Here is a 20,325-nt window from a genome sequence, read left to right on the forward strand (position 1 = left end):
ATGAAGGGGAAATATCTTCATGTGTCTTCCAACAGAAAGGAGGGTCAGAGAGAATACAAAACTGCTGTTCCCTGTTAGCATTAAAAGGGTTAAGAAGGAGAAACAGAAAGCTTGTCCATATTCACAGCTGTATAAGAACCTGCAGCTGCCACTGACCTCTGGTGAAACAGCAGCACTCCCTTCTTCTGAGTCAAGGGAAAAGCAAATACAAGTAATTGAAGGTAACCCCAAAGGGCACATCATGACCCTTATGTGTCTTACCACTGCTTCACTTATTTAGAAACTTCTTAAAGAGTTTAGCTGCCTTCACAAGGGGCTGTTAGAAGGACAAAAGTAAAGCCTAACCTATGTCTGTAACACAGGTTATCAGCAGCACCTCAGTGAGCCCCAGGTTTGCTGGCTCAGAGTCTCTCTGAGGGCTGACACTGAAGCCCACAGCAAGGTCACTGTGCTGGAAACAGCACTATGGCATCTGGGAAGCTCCTCTTTATTGCTTACTCTAGATGAAGACAGACAGTAAGCAGAAATCAAAAGACATATATGTCTTTTTCTCCAGCAGAACTATTGGATCCTGCAGATTTCACAGACACAATCTTATCTGCAAATAGAAATAACTGCCAATGACAGAAAATGCCAACAGAAGTTATAAAGCAGACCTTTCTAGCCATCAGGGTATTTTTGGTAGTCATGCTGTTGTTTGGTTCCCTCCTTATAGCCTGTCTGTGGAGTCTTATGACTGTGCAACTGTCTCTTCCCACAAACCAAGCTCATGTGGCTGAGGAGAAGAATTTAAACAAAGAAACCCAGAAACTCTCCCAGCAAGTCAAGCTTTCTGCCACTGGACAGCTGGCAGCATCTAAAGGGGCAGTACACTCCTTTTCCTCCAGCTTTTTTCACTTGACTCTAATCTTAGAGCACTTAAACTTTAAACCTCAGAACATCTTTGTAAATGAGCCACTTGTACAAGCAGAGAATTGAAGTGGAAAGCAAAAACCACAAGCATCTAGCGTGCTTTTGCCCTCCAGACCTCAGAAGTTTAGTCTACTAAACCTCTCAAAGGCAACTGCAGGGCAGTGACTGACCTCCAACCCATCCATCGCAAACAATTCCTATTAGCAGGGTGTTTGCTGGAGCGTTGGAACTGAGTAATGAGTTCACAGATTGTCAGAGATCCTGCTCCAATGGGATAAATGCTCCAAAGCTATACAGTCAAAACAGTGAAACTATTTCTACTATTTCCCTTTGCTGCCTGGCTGATGTCCACGTCGTATTTTCCTGCATTAAGATAATGGCCCCATGCACATTACTTTACATTACTGTCTTCAGATAAAAATGTGATCATTAGTGCCAAGTTGTCCCAGTCCTTCCTTGCTTCTGAGGAGAATGGTGCATGTGAGCATAACTGAAGAGAGAATATGTAGAATTATTCATATAAGAACATGTTGCTTAGAGTAAGAAGCATGAGTTTAAATTCTCTGCCACTGTGCCAGTGATGTCTGGAATTCTCTATTAGAAATAAACAAGACATTCATTAACTAATTGCTTATATAACAAAGATCATTACATAAAATTATCATCTAGAGGCACTGAAAGAAGAATTTTAATTATCCAGGTGAACTTCAAAGCAGAACTGCACTTCATGACTTCTGTGGTTACTTTCTCAACTTCACCAGTTCCTGATCTACAGGCGCTGTACAGTCAGTAACATGTTGATTAGCCTGACCCAATTTTTGGATTATAAAGGACAATTCAAAGCAGCAGCTGATCAAAACTGAGAGGCTGGTTGGACGGGTTCATGGATGGCAAACCAACAGTGCCAGTGCTGTGAGCCAGCTGCCATTTCCAGGGCAGCCATACAAACCTTTGTTTGTTGAAAGGATGAGACTCTCCAAATGCAGCAACTAAAAAGCTTTGCCTTCAGTACTAAGCAATTGCTCCCCTGTTCCAGAGGCCAAATGGAAAAAAGAGTGTTTCCAAGCCTGACTGCCAGATGCTAAGAGCACAGTGCCTACAACAAGGTCGCCTCCATAGGTGGAAAAGCAGCAATAAGCTGGAGAGCTCCAAGCCCCGTGCCCAGTGTCAGCTTTGTGTAAGAACTGCCCAGCACTGAAGGGTCAGTGCTCTTGAGAATTGGCAACTTCAAGGAGTCCTCATCGCCACCTGCAGCAAGAGCTGCTGCTCCAGAGCCTGAACACACTGAGCTCTGCCACTGCAGGCCTGGCACCCCCTTCCATCTCCCAGGAGCGGCCAAACCACACACCACAAGTGGCAAAGAGATGGCTCCCTGCAGCCAACATCCTTCTCCCAAGCTTCACAGGAGAGTTGTGGCTCCCTGCAGTCAGCATCCTTCTTCCAAGCCTCATGGGAGAACAATGTCTCACTGCAGACAGTATCCTTCTCCCAACCCTCATGTCAGTTCTGAACCTAAACAGGAATAAAGTGAGATATGCTGTAAGCATATCCTAAACCCTAAACACGGTCCTTGCTGATATCGGAGAACTACTTCTACAGGACTAAGAGTTCATTTGAGCAAATCTCCCCAAGCACCACATGTATCGTAAAATCTTTAATATCTGTTCCACCACTGAAGGAATGTTCCCTTCACACAGCCAGAAGGTTCCCTACTAAAAAACTTCCCCCTACGTGAAAAGCTTTATTGGACAAGAAAATGGAAGGGACAATAGCCTAGACTTCAGCTGTCAATGCTACTTGTGCCTTCTTGCTGACCTGCACAAGGGCTGGACAGAGGAGTGGATACTCATGGGAGAACAGGGCAGGGGAGAAGGCAGGATTTCTGTGCTTTCCTTTGCTCTTTTAACTTCAACTTCCATCCCCATCGCTTCTCAGAAACAGCCTCTTCCCATTTTAACCCTAAAGCTTGATGTTCTCCATCCTATCAAAGTCACATAAACATTTTTATGCTGTCTGGACCATACTGTCACAACAAAAAACCTGACCTTGAAGTGAACCCCTCTTGCAGACGCACAAAAAAAAATCCTCTTTTTTCCCTGCAGATCTCCTGGGAGTGATCCGAGAGCAGTAGGTCTCTCCACCTTTAAACTATCAGTAGCACTGAAACTTTCACAGAGAGGATGCCCACACTGCTGGCTGCTGTGTGGAGAGCCTGGGGATGAGCACAGAGCTGGCCAGGCTTAGGCAGCAGTTTGGTGACAACTGGGTGAAAATGAGCCTGCAGTGAGCTCTGGGTCACGCAGGACACACTGCTGGCAGCATCTAAGCCAGGCAACTTCGAAGTAGACTTAGCATTTCTGAGCTGCAGTGCAGTCTGCAGTGCAGTCCCCACTGTAAATATACCCAAAGTCTTTGCAATCAACATTTTAATTCAGACATAAGGAAAAAAAAAAACCATAAAACCCAGCAGTTTTAACCAGAGCAAGCAAGGTACAGGAAGTCCAAGTAACATGAAAGGGATTGCAATTCCTGCAACTGCAATGTTTCTGTAACCCTTTTGTTCTCTTTTATCTCATGTTCCTGGCCCACACTTTCCAGATGCTGCAGCTTAAATAAGGCTAATCAAAGTCTTGCCCAACTCAATGGAATGCTTTCTGCTGATTTATAGAAGCCAAAATTTTGCTTTTTCATCGCGACTGAAATATGAATAAGATACAAGAAGCTCACTACAACTTTAATTTCTTTGCATAGTCTTACACTGAACGTGCACCATATACTAAAAGACAGTTGATCCAGATATGAGTTCATACCAATGCAAGTGTAAATCCTATATGTTAAAAAATATGTTTAAAAAAAAAAAGAAGAAAAAAATGAATAAGCAGATGAACATTTTACTACTTCAAAATAATACAGGAAACATGTCTCAGTGCAGGCAAAACTGCTCATCTGAATCATTCCTCTGAATTACTCACTATTTCATCTCTAAATCCAGTATGAAACTGCTAGGGAAAAGCTTCTTAAATTAAGAAGAATCTCTTGCTGCCAACACAAAAGCATTTGTACAAACTATACATGACCTCACCTGGTAAAAAACTAACAGGGAAATAAAAATCATCATAACCTCTTGCAAATCAAAGTAGTTTTATTTCCAGATATTTCCACTGGCTTCAATGTTTGATTCAGAATCAAACAGAACAGAGATTCAAAGTTTGACCTCCAATTTGTAAATCCTTTTTACCCTGTTCCATTCTTTCAATACTAAGAACAATCAGATTAGAAACTAATTTTCTCTGTACCTTTGTCCTTTAAATAAACTGCTGAATAACACTGTATTACGCCTGTGAGCTCTTTCAGATGATCTGTGAAAAGCATACTTAAAATTCCTCTTTCAAACTTAATTTGCAGTGATTTTCTTGCAGTAATATGAGAATAAATGAAAAAGATAATTGATTTCAACATAAGCAATTACACACAATAACTTTTCTACAGCATTTGTCTAATTAAGAGACTATGAGTCCAGCCTTAGATTTAAGCACTGTTTATCAAGTAATCATATGATATGCAAGACGCACAACTTTTTGTGTTCTGTTACATTGCAGTTGCACCAAAACACTTGCTACAAACTTTTAACCCTTTGCAAAAATTTATACCTGCACTCATGATTTGAATCTGAAGGAAAGAAACAGCTACTGTTGAACTGGGTAAAAATATCTGAAGGTTATCAACACTGAAAAATAACATTTATGGCAAGACTGATCTAAAAAGTGACACTGGACTAAAAATAACTTGACAAAATTAACAATGAAAGATTTTTTATGAATATGAAACATGCATATGCACAGATGTCAGTTATATAACCCATTTCTTATATCATTAAAGAGTAAACACCAGCCTATTCTTTCAGCTTATCAAAACACAGTAAAAAGCAGGCACAATTCCTCTCCCATATTTCTCTCTCCTAATTAACAGATTTTTTTTAAACTGCGAGTCTTTTACTACTGCAGCAGAATCTCATCTGCCTCCTTATTCTGAATGGCTACATACAAGTGCCTATTGCTCCCAAAGGCTTTTCTAAGAAGCATCTGTAACAAAAGAACTGAAGGCTCATACCTTAACCTCTTGGTTGGCAAAAATCTCCACATCAACCCCACAGGCAACCAGAGTGGAAACATCACAGTCCATGCTACGGGCTGGCATCCCCCGCCTTTGAACACAGAGTTAGGCAAGCTCAGAGTAACAAACGGTTGGAAGGAAAAAATAAATAAATAAAAAAAAAATCTTCAGTTCAGTACTGCAATTGAACAGTCCAAAATTCTGTCTCAATGACTGCAAGCTTCCGGCACGAGCTCTTTGCACTAAACTGAGTTGCTCCTTGCCTTTCCCCCGTACACCCACCAACTGAGCAGGCACAGCATAGTAACAGCGCTATTCCATCTCTCATGGCAATGACATCACCACAAAGACTGACATAAGCTAAATCTATTTTTTCAACCCCTTTTATCTCTAGGCAGCACGGTGGATCAAATTGAACATGATTATGTGCTAAATCTGAACTCGGACTAAATCAATTCATGCAGCGTTCACTGTCAACTGAGTCATAGCTGTTGTTTCAGCTGAGTGCTTATGTTGGCAAAAAAAAAAAGATCGCCTGACACTAAAAGCTCCGCTCTGAGTGTAAATTAACCCAGCATTTAAAGCCACCAAGCTCAAGGTAGGATTCGTTACTTTATTGTACTCTAAAATCTAGAGCAGGGCACTAATGAAAAAAAAAACTAAATCAACAAAAACCTCAGCATTCTGCTTTTAATAGCTTTAAGTCTTCTTTTTTAATAAGGCACGCTCCATAACCCCACACACGGGATTAGAGAACATCTAGTCCTATCATCAGGAGTGATCAACACACTGCAAATTTGATCCCAGCGCTTCGACATACACGTTGCACTATGACTCATCCCCAGGAAGATCAAGAGGCATGTCGGTGTGTGATTTGGAAGTCAATACCCCTTCAAAGAACAGAACATGAAAATTTCCTTGAAATTAGGGCTCTGCACTAGGCAGCCTCTATACCATCCATCCTTGGGGTTAACCCTTCACAAATATAACAGTGTTCAACTGAAAGAAACAGATATGAGTAAAGTGAAGATGCTTCACACCTGCTGACTCAGGAGTCTGTTTATTCTTTGCAAGTTTATTTTTTTAATTACAGAAGTAAAATATCTACAAATTTGGGACTTCTGAAGTGATCTTTATCCCAGACTGGCACCATTATTTCTCCTCTATCGTTTCATTCTTGTGATCCACAATTACTCATAATTTTTGTAGGCCTCGAATTGACATTTATGGATAAATCAGATTAACAGGCAGAATTAAAACATGTAACTACTGATATGAACCTAGGAACAGCTGATAGCTCAGTGTAAGAGACTGCTCTGTTTAACTCCATTTCATTGACAGATATACTTATAACATATATATTTGGTGTTAGGGAGAAATTCTTTACAGTGAGGGTGGTGAGACAGTGGCACAGGTTGCCAAGAAAAGCTGGCGACACTTCCATCCCTGGAAGTGTTCAAGGCCAGGCTGGGTGAGGCTTGGAGCAACCTATTCTAGTCTTGCCCATGGCAGGAGGTTGGAACAAGATGGTCTTTAAGGTCCCTTCCAACCAAACCACTCTTTGATTCTGGTGTTGCAGCTTGTACCCCGTTCTGTGATGCTGCACATAGTTTGCTACTGACACTTAAACCAGGTTTGTCTAAAACTCCCTCAGTCACATCCGTTGAGCCACAGTCAGTTCAGGTTGCAAACTGCCATACCCTTGATGAAATTCAAAATGAAGACATACAGGGAAAATACATGAAGTTTTTTGCACCAAGACTGTGCATTCAGAGATCTAAAAGCAGACGCAGCTCCAGATGAGCCTCCAGCCAACCCAGTTTCTTGCCTTACTCTTCTGCCAGCACTGCAAATTTGTTAAGAGCTGGGAATTCCAGATTAGCTGATGACAGGCCACCCTCTGACCAGTTACACACTCTTTATCCCTGCCAGCAGGCGGTGAGGTTAGAAGCTGATACAGAAAAGCCAAGATGTCTTATCAGAACATTGTTTTCGAAGTTCTATTAAATCATTTTCCCACTTTTTAACTTACATTTATAGTAATCTCCTCAGCAGTAATCACAAACTAAGATCCAAACCCAGGTTAGAAACATATATCCCAGCACTAAAGATTTTACAGAGCCAGACTATACCAACCAACAGAAATGGCAGCACAAGGCAGTAAACGAATCAATATTGTGTATTATTATCAATTGCTTTGTACACTGGTTACTTAATCACTGTCAAGATTTCTCATAAACCATAGAAAACCACCTTTTAGAAAGAATCTGAAGTTAATATTTTTATGCATGTTTAGAGGAACTTTTATTCATATATTCAAATATAATATATATGTGATAACAGAGGAAAAAGCCATAAAGATGCCTGAGTGAAGGTCTATGCAGACAGCAATGGAAAAATCAAGGCACCAGAAAACTGAGAATGTAGTAAGTAGTTATCAAAGAGCTGGGAGGAAACACTGAAAGCAAAGATGAGTCATACGCATCTGAGCCTACTGAAAGTTTTAGCAGAAATGGACCCACAAGACAAAAACATAACAAACATTTTAAAAAGGAAAAGATCAAGAATTAGACAATGCTGGTCACTAAGGTCTGTAAAGGCATCGACAGTGAAAGCGATATCCAGCCTGAGTGTGGTTCCACATTGATGGAAAAAAGATCTTACAATATAGAGCTACACTGGATAGTTCCATAACAATTTCTTTCCTTTTTTTCACTTTTAAAACTGTCACCTATAAATTTCAATAGCCTTAATCTTCTTACAAAATCTGGTACCTGATGTGCAAACTGACCTGTTCCACTTCATGATTATTCCTGTACTTCTACTATTCATCTCCTTTCAAAAGAGAATCATCACAATTTTTCCACTCCATATGAGTAAGGAAACCTTACTGAGACCACAATTACTGTCATTTTTTGCTTATTCTTGCCTATTCCAAAGCATAACCTAATTCTTCCCCTTAAAAACCACTTTAGCTCACCAGGGTATTTTAGTGAGCTCTTTACAAAAGATAACCTAGTTGTTTTTGCTTCTCAAAAACAAAGATTACCTTACAGAAGAACTCTACAAAGCTCTTGAGTACTTCAACTTACATCTTTCAATATATGTCATATTCTATTTGTTACTGCTCGCTTCTCATTTGAAATCAAGACATAGTCCTATGTGAAATTTTTTTCAGGGCATTCTACAACTGCTTATAGCCTCATCTAATGTTAACAAAAAATAATATTGGACAATTAAAAATTGATTAAAACTGACTTATTTCTACAGTTCAGGAGATCTGTTTTTCAAACAAATTTAAAGAAAAAGCATCTCAATTTCTTTCAAAAAAAATTCGTAACTCTGGCTCTAGATGGTCTGGCCAAATTCAGTTCACTAAACTCCCAAGAAAAAACAAAGCCATATTTCATGCATATTTTAAAGTATCAGATTTAATAAACAGAAATTGATATAGACACACATACACTTCAGCATATTACTGATACTCATTGAGTAGGTTCTCCAGATCACAAACTGCTACTAATCACAGCTTTTGCACTAACATGCATCCAAGGAAAGCCTTGTTGGCAGGTGCTAAGCCAGAGGATTTGTAGATCATGTATACACCAAAAAGCTTCAGCTGAAAGCTAAAGGCTAGGCAATATATATAACTAATAAATACTGACCAGCACAAGCAGATTTTTTTCCCAAGTAAAACAGTTGGTGCTGAGGACCTGACATCAACACTCCACCTATTTCAAGAGTGATTCTTTCAGGCTGGCTCTAGTAAGCCCTGTAGACCGGAAGCCAGCAGCAGCACAGTGGAAGCAGCCCTGGAGGCAGCCTTTGGTGTAGGTTCATCTGAAGGAACAACATGCAGAGTGCTCTGTGACGTGAGTCAAAGCACCAGAGGTGGAACATCTTTCCAAAGAAAACAATTTGAACTAGAATGCAAATGTGAGTGCATCCAAAAGTATACAACACCCCTGCCATCCCCTAGCAATTTTACAGTGGCTTTAAGACCACAATCACTAATTCTGAGAATGGAAAGTAGAGAGTTTTGAACAGTCACTCAGAAGCTTCTCAATTCATTTCATGGTGCAGGGAATTAAATGGGCACTGCTCACTATGTGTGGTTATTTTGGGGATGTGAATTCAGGAGCAATTGAGACCCACTTGTATAACTAGGCTGAGAATGGAAATACCAAGTTTTCACAGTTACAGGTATAGGCATCAGACAGGTTCTAGAACTCAAGAGTTATATTCCAGGTGGTATTGTTCCTTCACAAGCCCCAAAGTAACTCCATAGCATCACTAGACTGATGATTAACACTTGATGATCATATCTTATACTTGGATCAGCCTTTAAAAAGACAGAAAGCTTCCCCAGTCAGAAGGAAAATAAGCCATGTTGTTCCAGACAGGGACAATCTTGTGTTCTGGATTTGTACAGAGCCTGAGATAACACAGTCCTAGTCTACAACCTGGAATTGTTTTTCTGCTGTACTTATGGCTGTGTCTCAGCTCAGTACATATAAGTAGAATCACGGACTTAAGACTTTTCAAGCTCAACTGTCAAGTCATCAAAACAACTTTTGCAAAATCCCAACCTTCATTTTGCAAACAAACTACTACTGATTTAGCCTTAGGGAAACTTCACTGGCTCTGGACCTCACAGTAACATCAGCCATGTTGCAACCAAAACCAGCAGCTAAATTAAGAAGCAAGCATGATTTTTTTGCTCACTGGATGAAGCTTGTGCTCATTATTACTAGTACTAGAGGGGTTATTTCTGTAGCAGCTCTGCTTGCAGGTGCAAACCACATTAAGCGAATGTAAAAATCCAGAAAAATAAAAAGTAATCCCACATCAATGACCCTGCGAGGCCTGAATGGAACACTGCAAATAGATTCACATTATGGCTGATTCAAATGTTTTTAATGATGTGCATCTTTATTGATCTCATTCAGCCTGCTACACAAGTCAACAGTATTTAAACCATGTTCCTACCTGTTGCTAGGAACTTATTTTTACAAATACAATGTACAAATTTACAAATAATCTACAAAATTTAAAAATATAATTTACAATTAAAAATAATTTTAACGGAATTATAAACACTTTTAAAACCATATAAAAATTTAGTGACATAAGAGGCAGGCCCAAAAAAAAGCCCAGGGAAAAAAGCCCAGAAAGAAATGACAGTTCTTCCAGTTTCTCTGTCTGCAGCAGAAGATAAGAAAGGCCAACCAGGCACATTCTTCAGGAGCAAAGTTAGCTCCTTCAAAGAGGTGTTTCACAAAGACTTAAAAGAAAATGGAATGCTGAAGACTGGGTAGGGTTCAGCTCAGCCATGGAAGGAAAATGAACAAGCATTTTTTTTCTTATGACAGTGAGCACTGGCTCTTGCTACAGTAGATTACCCCCGAAAGGATGGAAGTACCAGATAAATCCAGCCAGAGGAACACACCAGCAACACAGCAGAGCAGGGGAATCTGGGCCAAGAACTGGGATCTGAGGACAGGAGTTTTGCTCATCTCTATCTGTGGTGCAACTTACACTTGGCACATATTAAAGGTTGAAAAGTTGGCACTTGCAGGACATAATTCAGAGAGATGCATCCAAAGTTAAGGGAGATGTGAAAGTAAATGAGATAAAATACATTACTTGATGCTATAAACCAGCATCTCCATGCTAGATGAATTCACTGCTACCTGGAAATAATATTCCCACTCTCAATTCCCAAACAGAATGACCATCAAACTGTTTGGGAATATATCTTTTAGACAGCAAATTTAACTGGCATTTGCAGTAAATAAGGAACAATGAACTAGCCAACAGCTACAAAACCACTGATTTTTCCAAGATGAGTTTGATCCCTAAACTAAAGTTTCTACAAATCTCAAAGTGGCATTAATTGTGGAAAGAAAAGGGCTCTAATTAACCCCTTCTCATAACAATCAGTCCTATGGTTTGAAGACTTTTAAAGACACAGAATTTTGTCCAGACTAGAAAAGAAAGCAGAAGTTTAATTAAATTTAGAGTAATCCTAGAATCAATAAATTCCTCATGCATGCAGAGACTTTAGAGCTTGGAAAATGCCTTGTCTGGCCTTGATTTTTGGAAAAGTAACTTTTCTGTAAGTGATACTTTGCTTTTCTGTGGACAACAATTTCTGTTAGTCACACTTACAGATTTCAGAATCTGAGCGTCTAAGAGAACAAAACAAACCATTAACATTATGAAGGATTTCTCCTTCTTCAATAAAGAGAATATCAAGCAACTCAAGGACCCACATATGCAGTGAGAATACTTCAGTGACTGCATAAACAACTGTGTCATTTAGCTCACATCACTTTGCTGTCTCATTTAGCTATATACAAGTTTCAACTGTGAGTCAGAATTGCTCAGTTATTTTAACTGTACCATTCATAGTCCTTTGCTTCCAAGTATACGTGGGGAGATGTGAGGGGGTGGAAATCCATAGGTGTGTCTTCTGTCTACTCAAAATGGTTACAAATCTGTGCCAGATCCACACACACAAAAAAGAACTGTTATGGTTCCACACTACAAAGCCCTCTCTCTCTGGTAAAATGAACTGCTGCAGTTCAGAAGTCAGGATGCCCTTGATTCATTTGGTGAACTGATGGCCACCTACAGAATACACAACACACACACGAATCCCTGATAAGAGAGGAGGATCATAACCCTGCAGCGTAAGCTAAATTTATTTGCAGCCTATCTGCACAGTATCATTGATAAATTGCACAGGTTTCAGTTTTAAATTAAGAGAACTAAACATCCTGGTATATACACTGCCAGTATAAGCAACAGAACTGGGAATTGATTCCATTGCTCCAGCATGGATAGCCAGTGCAATGGGAGATGCTATTGGGTAACCAAGCCACATGCACGGGCTTGACAAACGTGATCAAGGACTTCTGGAAAACCCTTCCCTTCTGAACCACCAGCCAGAGGGCCCCAGGAGGTTCTTCAAGACTTTTAAATTAGCATTTAGTATTTGGGCAACTGTTCAATACACTCCTTGTTCAGTACATTCTATGGACTCCCAAAGAGGCATTTTGCTGACCAGGCACTTGCTGTGCAGTTTAGGAAGGGCTGAATTGCTCTCTTAACTTCCAAATGCCAACAAGATTTCCAGCAACTACAGCAGAAGCATGTAGTGCATATGGATATATGTATGAACTGGCACTTAAATTTAATTTCATTTAATTGATCCTGAACTGAATCCTACATATTAAGTTACCATTGTGCCTCAATTTCTTCAACAGCCAGACAGGATTTGTGATACCTGCTAGTAAACACATGACAATGTTAATAAGCACATGTAAAACAGATTTTCCCAGGTAAATTTCTAATCGATGCCAGGCCAGTGCTCTGAGCTCTGCAGGAAAGTCCAGAATCTCAGGCACCTTCTCAGTTCCCAGTGGGAAGATGGAGGTGCTCAGAGGCTGGCACAGCAACAAGACACTGAAGTAATGGATTCAATCCTTCACTAATTACCTTTGTGACCTTAGATGAAGAGCATGGAGGAACACACATTCAGAAGGGCTCAGTGCCTTTTTGTTTTATTTGGATTTTAAGTATAAGCTGGGCAGGACAAGTACCCTCCATTACTAGTTGTAATTTAATGGATGATGCCAGCTGGAATAGGTCTGTAATACTCCTGTCTAAAACTGTGATTTGCAGTTACCCACGAACTCTGTTAACAGTTTCAAAATGTATTTTTAAATCATTTCCATTTACCCTTACTTGTCTCAGACCAGCAAAGGTATTTAACATGCCTGTATGTTTTCCTTGTCATTTCAGACACCTCATCACAGCAAAATGCCCTTGAAAGGAGAGCCTGGAATACCAATGCTCACTGCTGAGAGAGACCAACCTTATCTCTCAACTGCAGCTCTGCACAGGACACGCAGGTGAGAGATTTAATGGCTGTGCTGAGAGAAAACAGTGTTTACTGCCAAGCCAGCAAAAGCAGTCCAGTTCAAAGGGAAAAAAAAAAAGAAAAAAGTCCACTGTCAAACAGCATGCAGTCAGACAGCAAATAATGAAGCAATGAATAATAGATTTCTTACATAATTGCTCTTTTATCCTGATGTTATAGGGTGGGTATTTATTTTGTTGCAACACTTTAAACCAGACAGTCTCTACTCCTGTTAGTCTCCTTATCCAACTGCAGACAAAAAAACTAAGTGTTGATACTTAAAATTTGCCATATACAAATATTAATTCTTGTCTTCATTACAGACAGATGACACTGGCTTCCATTTTGATAAATTCTCTGCTACTATTTTTTTATTTACGTTCAAAAGACAGTTGGAAATTAGATAATATGTAACCAGAACTCAGATATAAAGCTTCTCCAGAGGCTCTAAAGTAAAATGAAAAATCTGATAGGGAAGTTTTTTGTTTCCCCTAGAGCATGATCAGAAAAAAAACAAAAGAAATCTGATTATTTATAAGATACTAGTGAATTTGTAATGTATTTATAAAGTGGATTTATCCTATTTCCTCCCTAGAGACTGATTTCATGATTTCACAAACAGAAGAAAAGACCATGATGGGCCATTTAAGAGCTTGTACCTTGTGAAGATACAAGAGATCAAATTCAGTTTTTCCTTTTGCTCTCCATAAAACTCAGATTTATTTTCCCAGCTAGAACTTAAGAAATAGTCTTCCATGGATCTGTGCCAGGAAAGGACCAGAACTAAGTCCATTCCTATATTTTGCTTTCTCAGTTTACTTAATATTTTCATATTTTTTATGAAGTGATACAGCTCTAAAGAGACATTAACAAAAAAATAAATAAAAGAAGAAAAAACTTAAAGCAGAGCTAGTTCCCATACAGGCATCTCATGCCTGAAGTATCTGTAGTGTGGTCTCAGAAGGTGAGTATTTAATACAGTTCTAAATCATTTAGTCGTTCCATACGTTGGCTCACTCTCTAGTAAATGCATTGTCAATATTAAATTGACAGTAATTAAATAGCGGATACATTAAAATACAAGTGAGTGACAGAAAATTGATCTTATTTCAAAGCAACTGATCTATATTTAAACAATCAACTTTCTTCTGAAACATGGAGCTGTGAACAATGAACCCAAATGTGTGCTATTCCCCAAACAAGGCCTTTTCCAGTAGAAGAACATTTCCATACAAAACTTGCAACTCATTCTAATTTTGATAGTCTTCAGGGGGAAAAAAAAAAAGTAGTATTTCTGAAGTGAGTCATCCAGATCCATGGGATGATCCATCTTATCTGCACTTGATATTCTGGCCAAGTTAGAATCACTAGACCTCGGTAAATGCTAACAAAAATTCCACAAAGTCATAACTTAAATCTCACAACAACTGCCTTTGATTTCTGCTTGTCCAGACATACAGAGGCCTGTTAAACTCATGTGGAGTTGTTCCCATAGTTCACACCTTCTGTAATTTTCTCCAAGCTAGATTTAAACATCCAAGTAAGAAGTGTCTTTAACAAAAACTGCAGTTAAAACTATCTGTTAGAGCAATATGACTCTACCTGCTACTGAATTCTACATTTCTGATCTTGACCACTTGTGCCCCAGTTAATGCCATTCTGAATTTTGCTCACAGCCTTATCACAGCTTACTTTACCTCATCATCAAGCAATGCATATTTACTTATGTTTATATTTCTTCACAAGTAAGCTCACAAAATTATCTGAGAATATTTATTGATGACTTAACTTTAACTTTCTAATTATTTTTGTCATCTGTTACCATGATTTCAAGGTAATATTCTATCCCAGTTATATGAACCAATTCATAGAATGGTTATGAATATAGCTTTAATTAAAGTTTATCACACAGTTATAGACCACTTAATTGTCTCTTTAGTCACTTAAATTAGAACAATGCAAATAAGCTACAAATGGAGCTCTCAAGCACTCAAAAAATTTGAAGCACTCAAAAAATTTGAAGCACTCAAAAAATTTGAACCATTAAGAGTGAATCCAACAGCCTCACTTTTCATATAAAACACAGTATCCCAGTTAAGGGGAAAAAAATGTCTTATTAAAAACCTCCCACTCCTCTGCACCCTGTACCCTTTGATGTAAGGTGCTCCATACCAATGTTTACCATAAAATACGAACTTGAGATTGTATTACTTTGCAGGTCATCATTTGTTTCAACACTTTCCTCTGTAAAGAAATCTTTTCCTTTGCAACATAAAGCAAGTAGGGTTTACTGTAGAAGGGTGGTTTTCCTCACTATTGAAAAGATAGAGAGACACAAGTATTAATTTGTAATTTAATATGAATTTCTAAAATAGTATCTATACACTTTAGTCATAAGATGAGTTTTTACAGTCAAAACTTCATTATCATCCTTCCACAAAAGATGGACAAGCAAAATCCTACTTCGGTTCACTCAAGATATCACCAATTACATTACAATTTCCTCAGGCCACAGAGATAAATTTAGGGTCAAATATTACAACACAAAGCAAGAGGCACCTTGGATGTACCACCTGCTCTCAAAGGATCACTTGGAACTGCTTTGCTTTATTACATGGCACTGGTTCCATCAACTTGAACAAGAAGAAATTCATGCTCCAAAATGTGTGTAACAGGGGAATGTCACAATTCCTTAAATTAGTACTTAAGAGACTGATAAAGACTGTTCTAACATTGGATGATATCAAATTATAGCAACCACTTCTCATGGACAGGATACAGTCTGCAGCTAATACTGTAATTTAGAGTTGGAGTGAATCTAAGTGTGTGTGTGTTTCTAGGACACAAGGAAGTAATTGAGCACAATCATGAGCCAAGAGACATTCCTTTAAGATAACTAAATTAGAACTTGAACAAAAAATAATTTCTTATCTTTTGGACAGAGCAACTGAAAGAGTTATATATTTCCTGTTCTGTCTATGTGCTTGCAGCATCTTCAAATATTATTGCAATGTCTAATTGCTATTTACAGAGTGTTTTACATACACCAATGAACACAGAAAAATTTCTGAAGGGACATGTACCAGCCCACATACAGTGAGCAGATCTTGAAAAGAACCAATTCTCCAATGAAACAATTCCTGTGTCAAGTCACAGATTGTTTCAGGGCAGTCTGCCCCATGTGAAGCTGTCCTAAGAGAAGGCCACTGAAGTCTTCAAGACATCACATTCACTGTAGTGATGGACATGAAATAAAAAATTTGCATCTAAAAGATTAAGAGAGCACCTTGCTAAGCACAGAAAGACACCTCCATAAGTCTGCCAAGGCTAGGAGCCAAGATCATGGACCAGGAGCATGGTAGGTCACAAGGGCTTAAACTGGGCTTAAACTGAGCTTAACCTGAGTCTACTTTGGCAGCAGTATAAACCAACAGGGACTAAAAGACATTCATTCATAAAGGCACATATTCTGGCATCCATAAAGACAGTCCCAACTTGCTGCCTTGCTCCTGTAAAGACACAAAAGAAAAGGTGGATGGCAGACAGGTTTCTATATTAATATCTACTTATTTGTGGAGTAGTAACTGCAAAATAGATGTTCAAAAGCTACTAAATATACAGAATCACAGAAGGGACCTTTAAAGGTCATCTAGTCCAACGGCCCTGCAACGAGCAGGGACATCTTCCAATAGATCAGGTTGCTCAAAGTCTCATCCAACCTGGCCTTGAATATTTCCAGGGATGGGGGAAACATTTCATGGTATTTTGAAAGCACACAGAAAACAAAAGCTTTTCCTGAAGACAGAGTAGTTACCAAGTACAAAATCATTTCACAGAGAATCTTCAAGGCATTGAGAGGTTTCTTTAAATGCCAATTTAAGATCTGGAAAAAGTGTTTAAATTTTAATGGTCCATCTCTTTTGACTTTTCCTCTAATGCCCTTGAACCATTCCCCAGTTACAACTGATGGATTTCAATTTGCTGAATAAACTCTTCAGTTTATGAAAATAAACACAAAATTATTTTGACTGGTTTGTTTATTACTATACCAATTTCCGGAAGTAAAGTCTTTATGCAAGCTTAATGCACAAAACCAAAAGTACTTCCTCTGCCCCCAAAATACAGAAGAGATTACAGGTGAAGAACTATTCTAGCACTACTTCTAGAGCAGAAACTGAGCAAAGAAATAATACTTTTAGTGCAAAATTTAAAAAGGCAGAAAGAGAATCCAGAGATATCTTTTCCATTGTTTATAAATCAGTATCCTCAGTGATTTTAAAATCCACAGGATAGTTGCATGCTGCAACCAACAGAATAATTTTTTTAATATGTAATAACTCTCAGACCACAACTTTTTTTGTATGTTATACTGATGGAGAATTCAGTTGTACAGAATTTGCTTTGTCTGGAATTGAAGTATTGCTTCCTTTGTTGAACGGGAATTTAGAGGTGCTGGTATTTTCAACACGAACTTGTTAACAGAACGCTGCAGAAGAACTTATATAAATAAAGATTACCTGAAGTCTGTGGACTTTTAAATTCAGAGAAAGAACAAACAGATCTCATACAGAGATTTCAGCCTTCAAAACAGCAGATAACAGAGAACCAAACCCAAGCTCCTTTCTTTCCACTATCTCAGACCTCCATTTATCAGTGTACAGAATCTGCTGCAATCTGGGAAGCTACTGAAAATGGATAAATTAGAAAAATGGACTCTTGTTTACCCTCTACATCCTTGTTTTGCAGAATAATTTTCTAACCATTTCATCTTGTCTCTTACATTCCTTTTGAGCTCTCATTATTGAGTGCTTTCTTGTTTTAGTGATTGTTTATAATTTCTAATAAAAAATATCCGAAACTTTCACCTCAAATCAAAGGCAGGGGGTTGGACAACCTCAAATTTCATCATTCTGGGGTTGTGTCACCAAGTCATAAAACCTCATGACTGGACAAGAATAAACACAGCTTTCTTCAATAAAGGTAGAAGAGCAATAGGCAAGCACAAGCCCACACAAATTCATGAGATGTTAGGAAGGGGTTTTGAAAGAGATCATTGCAACCCATACACTTGAATGCTAAAAAAAAGGCAGCAAAATTTAAAGTTGGTCTCTTTTTGAAGAGAATCTTTAATAGATTTTGTCTAACATGGTTTATTTCAGATAAATGAATGGGGGGATCACGTACAGTAAATCATTTCACAGAGCAAATAGCTTAATGCAGAGAAGGCAGGATTGGTGTGGGAACTGCTCAGTGCAGAAGAGAACATCCCTGCAGTGCCAGCAGTGGAAGTACCACACTGGGGGAAGGATATTAACATGCTTCTATTGAAATTCATTATTAGGAGTAATTTTATCTGGCATACTAATGACAACCCACACACAACCCACGATAACCCATTGAACAGATCAGCACTCACAAAACCTTCAATAGCTTTAAGTCTTCTAAGCACAGGAAGAACAAGACTGGGACCACAAGTTGTTTTGCAAACCAGCATTTGGAAAAAGCCACTGCAATCCTAGGGTTTAGCAGCAACACTTCCAGGTAAAGAAAGACAAATGATTATGTCACTTCCCAACGCCTCAGCTCAATGCTCAGCACAATTGAAGGAGAGATAGATAAAAGATGACGGTGGCATAGGAAATGAACACACTCTTGTCATCAAAGAATGAGCTCCAAGATGTCTGTGGGAATGCTAACAGGACAGGATGATTGGCATCGCTGCTGGAAAGAAAAAGACAGGAGTAATTTGAAAGATTTTTACATGTAGGAGGAAATAAATGCAGAGCAAAGTAGGCGATAAATTTGAAATGGAACTGTAAAATAGCGGCATGAACACGTAAGAGTGATCGTGTTGGAGAGAGGAAAACAGAAGCCTGAGCACACTCCTATTTCACACCATTTTGCATCTTCCAATTCATCAGAATCATGGGCACAACGATTCATGAGGAAGATGGTCAACAGCAGTGCTGAATAATGAAATAGTCAGGGAGAAAGTGTGGGAGTCGTGATACTCAAGTGCATGGTCAGCTCAGCTCAGAGGCTGTTCTGGCCAATACATTCCTGCTGCCATAGAGTCAGGGAAAGAGCATTTTTTAAAGTTGAAACTTGCTGAGCATAGATAAACTTAGATTGATTGTCTGGGTCTGCCACCTGGAATCAGGGCAAAGATATTGCGACATATTCAGCATAAAAGAACAAAAAAGACGTCAGAAAAAGAAAAGGAGTTTGGTTTCAGTCGTTCAAGTTTTTACATTGTCAGCAAAGCACATGTAAGTGTCCATTAAACCAGGCCAGCTGGTTTTATGGAGCCAGATGGGGATCGGGAAGCTGAATCAACTCCAGCTTTTGTGCTCATGACTCAAGTCAGGTGAAAAAAAAGGAATGATTCAAGGCAACTTAAAGAGGGTTCCTACCAAAAGAGATACTGAAGCACAGACAACAGTGGGTTATGTCTGATCAGTAAACTGGGAATACAGTCTTGAATCCAGATCTAACAGGAGCTTGTTAATAACCCAAAGTAGTAACATAGTGGAAGCTATTTTACTTCCACAGAGCCTGATTTTAATTTTGATAAAAACTTGAAAAAGTGGCAGTGAAAGAGGTGCCCAAATATGTGTAATAAAATTATTCTAATGACTGCTAAATCAGTACAAATGATTGATCCCTTTAAGTCAAGTGGTCTGCAATGATAAATTCAAGTGTGGGCAAACAGGAACCAGAAGTCTGATACCAGCACATCAACACTCCTGAATCTAACAAGAAAATTCTACTTCATACAGAGCTTTTTTAGGAATGCTTTATATGATCAGTCTGAAGTTGTGACTTTTTTTATGAGGGGAGGAAGATGAGTGAGAATCAGAGAATAGCTGCAACTGGAGGGCAAGTCTGGAGATCATTTAGTCCAACCCCCTGCTCTGCACAGTGTCAAACTGGAGCAGGTTACTCAGGGTCATGCCCAGTCAGGTTTGGAGCATTTTCAAAGACTGAGAGTCCACAGTCTCTCCAGGCAAACTGTGCTAACACTCCACCACCCTACATTAAAAAAGCATTTATTATTATAAAAATGTTTTAATACTTAAAAGTAATTTCCTTTTTTTTTTTTCAATACGTGCCCACTGTATTTCCTTTCGCTGAATGACACTGAGAAGAGTCTGGCTTCAGCTTCTTCACTCCTCCTCATCAGATGCTTGTTTATACCGATAAAATCCCCCTGAGCCTTCTCTTCTCCAGGCTGAACTCTTTAGCCTCACCCTGCTGCCACCACCCTACTGAATACTGCCCAGAATGTCCTTGGCCTCTTGGCCACCAGGATGCACTGTTGGCTCATGTTCGACTTGGTGTCCACCTGGACTTCAGAGCTGTTTCCTTCCAGC

At 39.0% G+C, this 20,325-nt stretch overlaps 1 protein-coding gene across 3 annotated transcripts in view; it reads right to left on the reverse strand.

The window, feature by feature from the left end:
* The window catches only part of RCAN2 (regulator of calcineurin 2), an 81,655-nt gene that overhangs the window by 32,380 nt on the left and 28,950 nt on the right, over positions 1–20,325 (reverse strand). Inside the window, exon 1 of one of the 3 annotated variants that reach the window (XM_027672654.1) lies at positions 5,023–5,475. The exons of the other annotated variants lie outside the window; for them this stretch is intronic. Coding sequence (XP_027528455.1) covers positions 5,023–5,109 — 87 coding nt within the window. The 5' untranslated portion in view covers positions 5,110–5,475. Of the gene's footprint in view, positions 1–5,022; positions 5,476–20,325 lie in introns of those variants that run through there. 3 annotated transcript variants of the gene reach the window in all.

Source organism: Neopelma chrysocephalum, unplaced genomic scaffold (genome assembly GCF_003984885.1).
Source record: "Neopelma chrysocephalum unplaced genomic scaffold, ASM398488v2 Primary Assembly neopelma1_97517, whole genome shotgun sequence".
NCBI classification, from domain to species: domain Eukaryota; kingdom Metazoa; phylum Chordata; class Aves; order Passeriformes; family Pipridae; genus Neopelma; species Neopelma chrysocephalum.